Source organism: Falco cherrug, chromosome 13 (assembly GCF_023634085.1).
Source record: "Falco cherrug isolate bFalChe1 chromosome 13, bFalChe1.pri, whole genome shotgun sequence".
Taxonomy (NCBI): domain Eukaryota; kingdom Metazoa; phylum Chordata; class Aves; order Falconiformes; family Falconidae; genus Falco; species Falco cherrug.
In genome coordinates, this window is record NC_073709.1 from 22859459 (window position 1) to 22871750 (window position 12292).

The window sequence follows — 12292 nt, forward strand, 5'->3', positions numbered from 1 at the left end:
GGGGTTTTTTTAGAATTTTAAATTGGAGAAAGACAAATGATTAACCAAACTGATTAAACAGAACTTCTGTGACTTTAAAAAAAAAATAAATCAACACTGAATACAATCTCAAGACTCCAATTAAAATGTTTCTGTAGGAATTTACTCCCAGCTAAGCCCAGCATGGGATTAACCAACCACTACAGAACCTACTTTTACAATTACTGGCTATAATACCGACCAGCCAAAAAGGTAAACAAATCTAGGTCAATATCATGACAGTGCTATTATAGGCTAAAACCACAGCCAAGACATGACAAAGCCAAAACATTCAAAAGAACACTATTTTCTAGCAGAACTTCCTTAGCTATTGCTAGTGACAATATGGCTACTTCCTTTTTTTCCTCAACAATACTCAGAAGTGTATTTAAACAAACCTGTGATTAATAGTACAGACCACTGACAACCCTTTTAACAGCAAGTGAGGAATTAATTTACCTTAATCACACAATGTAAGCATCCATTCATTGAGTACAGAACACTTTCAGCCTCACAGTATCACAACCACCAAGCCTTACACACTGCCTACTCAGTTGGGTGCTGCCCGTACCAAACATTTCATCACTTTTTCGCCTGATTGCTGTTCCTTCAAAGTTTCTGTTTGCATATTCTGGGTCTGTTCACCATAACTCTCAGAATGTCATCTAAGATTGTACCTTCTCCCTTTTCCCTATCAGTAACTCTCAGGACTTTATCCTCCCTTATTCCCTCTGTAAAGGTCCTATATAATCCACCAGTTCAGTCATCAACGGATGCCAGCATTTCCTAAACCTCTCGGTACCCTGGCTTCCAATCAGTTATCCAGTCTCACCTTCACACATCTTCTAATCACATCAAATTGATCACTGTGCATTCCATGCCTGTTTTTTTCTCAACTTCTCTTAAAAATCTGCTATCATACTAACCAAATCTATTAATACAGATTTTGCTCTCTCTCTTACTTCTCACCAAACAGAAACTTACTCTCCTTGATCAGATCCATGTGAATTGTTCTTCAGGCTCTCCCTCATACAGATCTTCATAATGTTTAAGACAATGGAAGGGACTGGAGCATCTGTTACACAAGAAACTGAGAGCACCAGGACCGTTCCGCCTGTGGAACAGAAGGCTACGGGGTTATCTTACCCATGTGTATAAATACCTGGCGGAAAGGTGTAAAGAAGACTGAACCAAATCCTTCTCACTGATACCCACTGAATGAACAAGAGGCAAGGGGCACAAATCAAAACAACAACAATCTATTTAAGCATAAGAAATTAAAAAACAAACAAACAAAAAAAAAATAGTAGTTAAAATGGTAGTTAAATACCAGCACAGGTTTTCCAGCAAGGTTATGGAGTCTCCATCCTTGGAGATAACCAGAACCCTGCTGGACCACAGCCCTGAGCAGTCTGCTCTGGCAGAGCCTGCTGTAAGCTGGACACTGAATGAGGTGATCTTCAGACCTACCTTCGTACCTCAGCAATCCTGTGATTCTTTCCTGGATTTTTTCTATACCTCACTAATTCCGAAACTGTTTATACTTTAGACTAGCAGATGGCAGTCTGCCCTCCATACTGCATAGCCTCATTCAGATTTTTTCCTCAATTTCCTGTGCTTTAGCTTAGTAAGGGTGAAGCAGAACCGGAACATGCATCACTATAAGGATCCCTCAGCATCACCTTTCTGAGACAACTGGAAAATAAAGCACAGCTACCAAGAACTACTTCAAAAGTCAACAAAATCAGCACTCATGAGGTGATTATGCATCTTAGTAATTTCTCCTGTAATTCAGTAATACACCTGCTCACTCTTGCATACAGCCACCAGCCTGAGCACTGATCTTGCAATTTAATGCTATGCAAGTAAAATGACATTTTATGACATCATGGAATTTATATGTAAATGTTCATTAGTAAGAACAAATTAATAAGCAATTAGCATTCGGTGATTAGCATTCTGCTTTAACTGTATTGTTAGTACTACTTAGGGGAAGGTGCTATTTCCTCTAACAGCTAAAAAACACCATATCCATCTCTCAAGAGCCAGGTTTCAAAGACTGCTAACTAACCAGAAGTAAAAATCAGCTCTACCATAAGTCAACACGAACTCTGTTTTGACACTACATGCCTGCTTGTGAAAACACCATCCCATGTGTCTACAGCAATACTGACATCATTATTTAAATAAAATAAATTGTATTTGCTTTACCAAATCAAATACTCTCTGTGATTATACTACTATAAGAGTTCAATATTATCAAAAATGACCACATAGAACTTTGTTCAATCAGTACTCCTGTGGGTATTAGACAAATCTGATAATTTCACTAAATTCTTGAAAACCTGAATATAACAATCAGAAGGAAAATAAATTGCATGAGAACACCAATGACAGAAAATCTTAATGGTACTACATATTCTTCACCACTCAGCCCTTTAGCTGAACATGCAGTTGGCCTTATTAGAAAATATAATCTGTTCTTTTTCCTCATTTCACAAACATGATACAAGAAAAATTACCCAATACACCATAAACTTCTGCCAGTTTATGACAGACAATAAAACCTAAAGAAAACAGCTACATTTTTATAAACACAAAGAATCACAACCAGTCCCCTCCAGAAGTGCATCCTTCTAACAAGCTTTGACAATGACATTACTAGTAGAATTTTATATACACATGGAAAAGAAATATTATGTCACCTTTTTTTAATGCTGGTTTACCAAAGAGCTAATCTGTATAAAACCATTGCCAAGTTTTTATACAACTGAACAATGAACCGTCACACAGCCAAGAACACACCTATCATACACAGAGCTCTTGCTACATTCAGTTGTTCTGATCAGCATTTGCAGCCTAAGGGGCTACATGCTTTCACACCTTGACAACTGCAAATAACACACAGACAGATTGCTACCACCTCAACATCCCCACAAATGATGCCCAAGTAACATGACACTAACATAATGCTGCATAGCAACGCTTTTGTGAAATACCACAGGACCAACACACAAGTTACATGGCACACATAGGGGTATGTGGTCTGTGAAAGAAAATCAAGGTCACAGCCAACACACAAACCTACCTATTTAGATTAAATTCTGCTCCTATTTCACCACACATACCCAAGATCTACATAACCGTGTAACTGCATGTTGTGGTTTAACCTGGCAGGCAGCTAAACACCACACAGCTGTTCGCTCACCTCCCCCATGCTGTGGGATGGGGAAGAGCATCAGAAAAAAAGGTAAAACTCATGGGCTGAGATTAAGAGGTTCTGTTCAAGAGGACAGAAAAAGAAGGAAAATAATAATATTGATAAAAGAATATACAAAACAAGTGATGCACAATGCAACTGCTCACTACCTGCTGAACAACACCCAGCCAGTCCCCAAGCAGTGGGATACCACCCCCCCAGCCAACTCCCCTCCAGTTTTATTGTTCAGCATTACATCATAGGGTATGGAATACCCCTCTGGCCAATTTGGGTCAGCCGTGGCTGTGTCCCCTACCAGCTTATTGTGCACCCCCAGCCTCCTCACTGGCAGGTCAGTATGAGAAGCTGAAAAGTCCTTGACTTAGTGTAAGCACTGCTCAGCAACAACTAAAACATCAGTGTGTTACCAATATTATTCTCATGCATATTCTCATCCATAATTCATCACCATACCAGCTACTAGGAAGAAAATTAACTCTATCCCAGCAGAAACTAGGACACTGCAGGTTTACATCTTTTTAACTGATGCAGTTTTCATTGAGGATTCGTGTCCTGTTAACTTCATGACAGCAACAGAGGTGGTGCACAATCCGACAGAGTCCTTGCACACCCAAAAACAACTAGTCATTCAGCCTCTTTAGAAAAGAGGGAAACATTATCAACACATGACCTTGACACAGATGATCATTTAAAAGTGTGTTAATAAAAAGCAAGCCTATCCTGTGAAATTTTCCTAATACATTTTCTACAGCACAAATGGTGCTGCTTTTCTTGCTGACCACCTTTTCAGGTTTTCTATACACAAGTTATAAATTCTGTCCATCTCGCTGTTCGTTAACATATAGGGGGGCAAATCAATGACTGCCGTGTGAAATGGGCATAAACTGTATTAAGCCAAGACAGTTTGAAAACAGAACTCAACACAATGAGTGGAATTAAGAGCATTAGAATAGCCTAGACCAGCGTTCTCCAAAGAGGGGTGGCATGCAAGACAATCCACTGGGGTGCAGACAGAAAACACTGGAACTTCATTAGCACATACACAAATATACATACCTTGGGGGTTCATGCTCAAAAAACTTTTACTGATAGGGGTGTGCAATTAAGAACATTTGGAGACCACTGGTTTAGGCTCTTAAAAGTTTGACTCACTTCTGTATTTGGATCAGTTGACACGGGTTTCAGCCCATAGGCAAGGGCTGTGGGTGCAGGCTCCGGGTGAGGCTTGTCTGGGCCATCGGGGCCCCCCAGTGCACCCAGTCCCCTGACAAGAGCCCAGGCCAGAGGCAGTTGGGGGAACACACACATAGGAAAGAGTCACACAACTTGCTGGAGCACTGTTACAATGTAGCCTAAGAAATACCTAGTTACTATCAACACTGTTCTACAGTGTCTTTGCTTAAAAAATAAAAAAAATCCTACAAAAAAAGGCTGTTTATCCTAAGTAGGCCAAACTCAGCCCTGCTGCTACATTCAACTACTTTACAAAGGGCAATCCTTACTAATTAGTAACAACCCAGCACAGATACTCCCTCTAACTTATTATTAGCAAAGCCTCTGCTGCCTTATTTCATAACCCTGCTGCTGCACTGGCGAACCTAGCATACACTTCAACTTGGGTCACATGTACTTGAGGAAGCAGCACTGTCTGTCCCTTTTGGGAAATAACCAGAGTGCCCTTTATCACATCCTACCAAACAGAATATAAGAAAAGGTTAAAGTAATAAAACTGACAAGGATATCCCAGCTATGCAGGTCAGTCCTCTGGGGGACTGTTAGTACTTGGCCTTAACATCTCTGCCTCACTTTCAACAACACTCTCACCTACTACAGAGCAAAGGCAAACAAACGAAGGAGAGAGCAGTCCTGCACCCCTCTCATCCACTTTCCCCGAGTCTGCTCAAGGCTGTTAACAGCCACCTGGATCAGAAAATTCATCGACAAAATACATTGATCTGTTTCAACTTCAATTAGCTTCTGGATTTGGTTCTGGCTTGCCACGAGACTGCTAGTGGCAGCACAAGAGAGGGAATAGGAATGGGCAAGCTGGGGAGTTAAGTACTGGGGAAGGCAGCAGTGCTTCAGCCAGCTTAAAGCAACTGTCAGCCTGTAGCCACACGTGTAGAGTTATTACAGCCACCACTCTCACATTAGCTGCAGTGCAGGCAGCAGGTCGACAGAAGCAATTATTCCCCTCTACTCAGTACTTGTGAGCTCCCATTTGGAATGCTGTGTCCACTTTTGCCACACATACCTCTCCCCTCTTAAAAGAAATACAGAAAAACTTGCTAGAACCCAGCAGAGTGCCAATAAAATCCTGCAGGCAAGTGACACTAAGGAAGTCTGAGGGAACTACATTACTTCAGCCTGGACAACAGAAGGCTAACTGAGGTGCCACCTGTAGCCTTCCACTAGCTAAAACAGATACTAAGATGAGCAGAGCCAGCCTCTTCTCATCAGTGCGCAGCAAGACACGAGGCAACAGCCAACACATGCAACACAGAGAAATCCAACCAGACGTAAGGAAAAAAGAAGCTCACAAACAAGAACACTCAAGCAAGCAGGTGTAATCACCCTCTTTGGAAATTTCCAAAACTCAAACGGCCCTGACCAACCTGTCCCAGCTTTGAAGCTAGTTCTGCTTACAGCAGGAGGCAGGGCCAGATTAACTCCAGTGCTCCTTAACAGACTCAATTTTTCATCACCATGCTACACAATCCACGGTGGCATGCAACACATGCAGGGTCTACAGCCTGAAGAGTCATTAAAACTGTATTTGTCCAGAAACAGCCCAACTATTCATACATGCCTCATATACTGTACCTGATTTTTAGAACTGAAAAAATCTAAGTATTCAAAACCACTGTAAATACTGAATTTTAAATCTGCTCAAATTATATTCAAGCTTGTCTCAAAGAATTATTTCCCTTCTCAAAGTCATTTATAATTTCATACAACCTTAACACACAACTTCAGATACCAAGCAGTAAAATATTATTTTCACAGTTTGTAAAAAGCCAAAAACAGTAGTTAGTTTAGAAAAGCAACATTTAGAGCAGTAATCCCCAAAAGTGTAATATGATCAACACCAGAACTTAGTAAACCACAAGTAAATAAATTTACCTGCAAAACTGTTGTAAAAATCTTACAGACTCATCACTTCCATGCGACTACACAGTATCAATTCCTGACTGGCAGCATGCTGGCCCATGCCTTCTGAGAGTGAATACTGACCTTTGGAAATCAATGCTTTAAAGCAAGGAAATGACTGCTGTAGTTAACAGCTTTATAGTGGGCGATAATGAAACTTGCATACAGTAACATATGTAGCACCTGAAGCAACTAGTGTTTGAGTTAGGAGATATGCCCACTAATCCCCACAAGTTCAGCGAGACTTCGTACACATCCAGACAGCAGGAACTCTTCACGACATCTCCATCAGGCTTTATAACGGATACAAGCCATCAAATCTGTACTGTTCTGCTGCACTACACCATTTTCCAGATCTACAATCCCAACATTAACAGTAACTTCACTATGGAATACCTGAAGAAATACATTGTCACCATAACAACAATCATCAGAACAACAAAAATTGAAAAGATCAAAATTACTCTAATAGTCAATGTAGAAAAAGGTACTGTAGCGAACCGTGTGCTACATCAGATTTATGGTATTTTTATGCCTTACATTGTTTTTGAATATGTGAGATGTAAGATAGCACTATTAACCAGATGCAAACATCCCTCCCTTGTTAAATTACATCAAAGGATCACAGCAGCATTATGTGATTCCACACCGACTGCAGAGGCAAAATGCCCAGTGAAGTCCTTCCCTCACACAAATTTCCCCCACAACTGCCACTAATTTTCACAGTGCTAGTATTTTAACTCAGTGTGCTTCTGAACTGTGGCAGGGGGTGGGGGGAGGATGTTTTACCACATATTCAGCAATAAGTATCATTTCAGCAGCATGCACTTCAGGTTGCTAAGGTGCTGTAACTACTGCCCTCCTTACACTGCCAGTTCTCTCTCAGGTTCCTAACAGTCAGCCAGCCTTGGATTCACTGAAAGAAACTTAACGTACACAGGAACAACCAGACCTAATTTGCATTCTCTGCAACACGGGAGTGGAAGAAAGGAGTATAAACTCAAACCATTATTACCATGTATTTTGTTCTTAAATTTCAAGTCCATGCTACTTTTGAACAATCTATTACCTTTCAAACTGGACAATTTCAGGTTCTCGTAACTAGCCACGCACATGTTTTACAATCATCCTATGAGCCGCTCACCACATCAAGCCCTTTATTTTCAAGAAACTGATTTTTACATAGATGGAATAAAAAAAGCAAATATTGAAAACTATTTCCACTTCTCCCCTCTTACTACTGTAAAAAAACAATATGCATCAGAATAATGACACAGTATTCAATGGAAAAGAGGTAAATATTGACAAACTTGATTGAAAACTAAAATCTCACTCTCAATTTTACTTGGGCAAAAATACCGAAGGCATAATTGTCAAAAATTTGTCATTTCAGGACAACAGGACTAAGGAAGAAAAATTATTTTTAAAAATGGACTTTGTACATTTAACTGCTCACTTGTAAACCATGCTGTGCTTATATTCTAAAGTATCTCATTATTCCTTTCAAAAATTTTCTCTTCCACAGTAATCAACAAAAAGTAACTACTATACTGTTGAAAAATCTACCAGGAATTGTGCTCTCAAGAAGAGCTAACAAAGGAATTAGGGATTCTAACCTAGTATGACAGTGCAATATGCAAGTGTGGACTTTCTATATATATGAAAATGTGTTTTCATTCCAACATTCTAAACTTGAGTAGTACTTACTACTCATAATAGTAATAATAATAATGATAGTAAGATGAACTTACAATGTTTGAAATGAGCTGTGGAACTGAATTTAATCATCAGTATTTCAAACACAACATTTATGCAACACAGTGCAAGAAGTTGTTTCTAACTTTAAATATTCAAAGAATGATTCAACACCTCTCTAGGAATACTGCTCCAAAAAATGGGAACTGTTCAGGAGTCAGATAAATTGCAACAAGAAAAGAAACACAAAGTGCTACCTCATGAATTACTAAGCACAACATTATGCATCTTCATGGTTTCTAAAGTCTGGCAGGAGACAAACACCTAAGAGGACAGGCAGGGTCTCTGCACAGTTGTGAAGTACCAGCTCCTTATACAGAAGAACAAATAAAAACCATACACTAAAGTACAGGCAACCTACAATAGGTTGTTTATCCAACTCATAAATTTCCTTTTAGTATACTACAAAAAAAAAAAAAAATTCTTAAGTTTGGCAAATGTGGCAACTTATCAAGCTTCCCAAAACTATGGTGATATTCTATTAAGAAAAAAAATATGGAAATGTACAGTTCAATACTCAACAGTATGTATGATAGTGAAGGTTAATCCAGCTGCAGGCAAGCACACCGAGTACATGTGTAAATCCTCTGTGCAGCTGTCTAAAATCTGGTTTCCCTCAGCCACACATGTTCAGCATCAAATTTCTAATTTATTCAGTACCATTTTTCCATACTGCACCCAGAGCTGCTCTTGGCAACACCAAAAATTTGGCAAGACTTTCAACCAGAAATTTATTTTTTTTTTAAACCACACAGAGAAAATCCAGTGTAACTCGCAGCCCAGAGGTCAGGGTGCTTACCTACCCCAACGGGACTCCCCAGGTTGAACACACTTAGCCCGTTTCCCCAGCAAACACCATCCTCATCACTATGCTACAGCCTATTTTGGGCTCTGTCTTCTAAGCTGCTCCAGCACATACACAGCTCTTCAGGAATCTCAATAGTCATAAAACATTTTGAAAGGTCCTGGTTTCATACCAAAAGAGGAAAAGAAGCAGTCAATCTCAACAGTTCCTTCAGAAAGAAATGTTCACTGCCCAAAGAAAGTTAGACACTCTTCAAGTATTTCTAGAAACTACTGTATGCAGTAACACAGGCTATTAAGCATACATTATTTATGCAACACGATACTTCAAGAAACACGGAGTCAGTTCTTCAGATGTTTTCACTTTATACTAGGGAATACCCATGTATCATACTTCTCATTCTGTGCATATAATTTCCAAAGATTCGAAAAAAACCCTTATGCAATCCCATAATGTAACTTCCTTATGAACTGATAATTTCTCAATTAATAAACCATGCCCAATTAATACATTTTCACTGCCACTCTAGTCCACACTATGTTTAAAAAAACAAACACCAAACCCAAAACTGTTTACCTTGCCACAGGCATGGTTCACACAAGTTAGTATCAGCTAACAACTGCCAATAATTAAAGCTGAATGGACATTTATACTCCTTTCAGTTATTATGTTTCAGATATCAACTGAAATTAAGAGTATGATGAACTGACAGATGTGTAACTAACTCAGCAGTGTGGTCCATATCAATGCCCCCAAAACCAGGCTGAAAATCCTCCACACCGCCAATCTTGTCCTTGTTGAAGCCAATGGATATTTTGCCAGGTATTTCAGTGGGGCCAAGATACCTTCTGTAGTTGACACATGTCAATAAACTCAAACTTCAACACAAGATCCTGAAATTCTACACTCAGATCAAGTTCACAGTGAAACTACTACAGGCTCCACCTGAGACAAGACTAAGATCAGCCATTACAAAAATGATCAGTCTCCTGCAATGAAGTTACAACTTTCTCCCCTGACTCCCCTCTCTTCACCACCCTTTCTTAATACTTTCAATGAAAGAAAGGCTATTGTATTAAGTTTTGACAGCGATTTGCCCATTTGCTTTCTTTTCCTTTTCATAAGCACTCCCTTACTCAAAGTAACATTGGATATAGCTCTAGAGAATTTCAAAACTAGTGCAAGAAAGTAAATTAAAGCAATACAAGAACTTGATAGTCTATTTGTGCTAGCTATCTTAATTTTGTCTAAAACCTCAGCAATTCTCAAATAAAGCAAGAATAATACAAACACAGTAGTTGTGTTTTTTCAACAATGAAAGCAGGGGCAAACAAACATTTGAAAATAAAGATACGTATCTTCATTTAACTACATGATAGTCTTGGGAAAAAAAACATCAATTCAGGCTGGTGTTAATGGATTTACGATGGTACAACAAGGGCTTTACCCATACTGTTTATTCCAGCTTTCAAACTAGAACAGCTGCAGGTCACAATGACTGTTAGAACAGTTTATTAATCTTGCTGCTTTTCTTGTACTATAAGAAAGCAAAACATGCTTGCTTTTGTTGACAAACCCCATGTCTCTGCTGGACCAGGTATGTCACCATAAAAAACAAAAAACAACCTTTCAAGCACAGATGCAGCTTATTCCAGCAGAACTACTACAAGAAATTATGCCACCTCTCTGAACAGAATGAACTACGTTATCAGAGAGGCTCTTATGCCTGGACTGTATCTATTGCTTAGACAGGGATGACACACTTTCACACCCTCACTGCTACATCTACGCTAAAAAGCGCCAGCCATTAGACTTATCACAAGCCTAATGCAGCATAAAAAGGCATGATCATTGACCATTACAGCCACATTATACCATGTAACGGCAGTTATGCAGATAGAACTTTCCTGGAACTGATGTGGAAGTACACCAGCAAAACTCTGAAAATACAGCTAGAGTACAATGAATACCCAAGTAGCATACCAACACATCCCCACCTGCAAAGCTCCAGCTCTAGACTACCAACCTACCTCTGTTGCAAAACTTCACAGATACAGACAGGGTCCTTGGAAGAAACTGGAAATGCAGCTTATACTAGCAGGACTTCGGGGGTTTATGATCAGTTAATTAAACAATTAAGCTAAATAGATAAACTCTACTGGAAAAGGACACTTGGTGGGGGCAGGAAAACTGCATATCTATAAGGCAATGTAAGTATTTAGCTACAGTAGAACCATCTCTGTCAAGGGCACAGCTATGTAGCACTGACCTCACCTAAGGCTACACATATACTGAAAGTACTATCAAGAATACAGGTATAATATACAGGGCAAGTGCTCAACGTATGAACAAAGTAAGAAACTTAAAATGCAGGAGTACCACACACTAGTGAATAAGCCAAGGTGCACCAATGGAAGTGCAACCAGACTAGTGTATCGACTTGGTGAGCTGCACTCCTCCATCGATGTAAACAAGCTATGCAAACTACAAAGTACTACTTGCAACAATGACAAAAAGAAGAATCTCTTCAGCTCAGACACAGCCAAAGAAATAAATCTACAAAGAACAGATGTAGTCTATTTCACTACTAGCCACCGAAGATGTCAACTCAAGATGAGAATACATTTTGCTTTAATGCAACCAGGTCAGAAGATACGTAGTAATTTGGCAAGTATTATGCCCCGAGAGAATATAAACTGGTCATTTTTATCCCATTTTTGTCATTTCTTCATTATCTTCACAAATTAATGAAAAAAGCCACACAATCTGCCAGACATTAGGAAAGTTTTATTGTACAGAAATACACTACACAGTAAAAAAAAATTTGCTATCTTAATCCCAGGACTAAATTGCAAAATAATCACTTCGAGAAAATCTGAATTTCATGTACTAGTAAGATTTCTGAAATGTGAACAAATACTGTACTCCATACTCCATAGATTTTTGAACTGAAGTTTTAGGAGGTGCATTTTTTAAAAAGCTAAAACATTAACGAAGTTGTCCCCATTAAAGTCTTTAGAAAAGAGTTTCTATACAGACATATTTTTAGTATACTCCAAGCAATAAAACTGCATAGTTTAAAATGTCATTTAAAACCCTTCAACACCAACAGGCAAAGAATTTAAACAGCCTCAAAAGCAATCCCAAATTTTAAAAACATCTCCCACTTCCTCCAGGAATGAGCAAGAGGCTCTCCTCTGATCTGTCAAAAAACATAAAATGAAGAACTAAACAAGGATTCCACAGCCCTTAGCGTGCGCAGCATGGCTTGGTCTGGCTGCATGCTTGCTGTCCCTGAATACAGATGTTGGTATTCAACTCAAGCCTCATGAGCACTGATCAGA

General features: G+C 39.2%; 1 protein-coding gene across 4 annotated transcripts in view; it reads right to left on the reverse strand.

Annotated features, from left to right (window-relative positions):
- Positions 1 to 12292, reverse strand: part of BICRAL (BICRA like chromatin remodeling complex associated protein) — a 46021-nt gene that overhangs the window by 20906 nt on the left and 12823 nt on the right. Inside the window, exon 1 of one of the 4 annotated variants that reach the window (XM_027805143.2) lies at positions 1003 to 7101. The exons of the other annotated variants lie outside the window; for them this stretch is intronic. Coding sequence (XP_027660944.1) covers positions 1003 to 1021 — 19 coding nt within the window. The 5' untranslated portion in view covers positions 1022 to 7101. Of the gene's footprint in view, positions 1 to 1002; positions 7102 to 12292 lie in introns of those variants that run through there. 4 annotated transcript variants of the gene reach the window in all.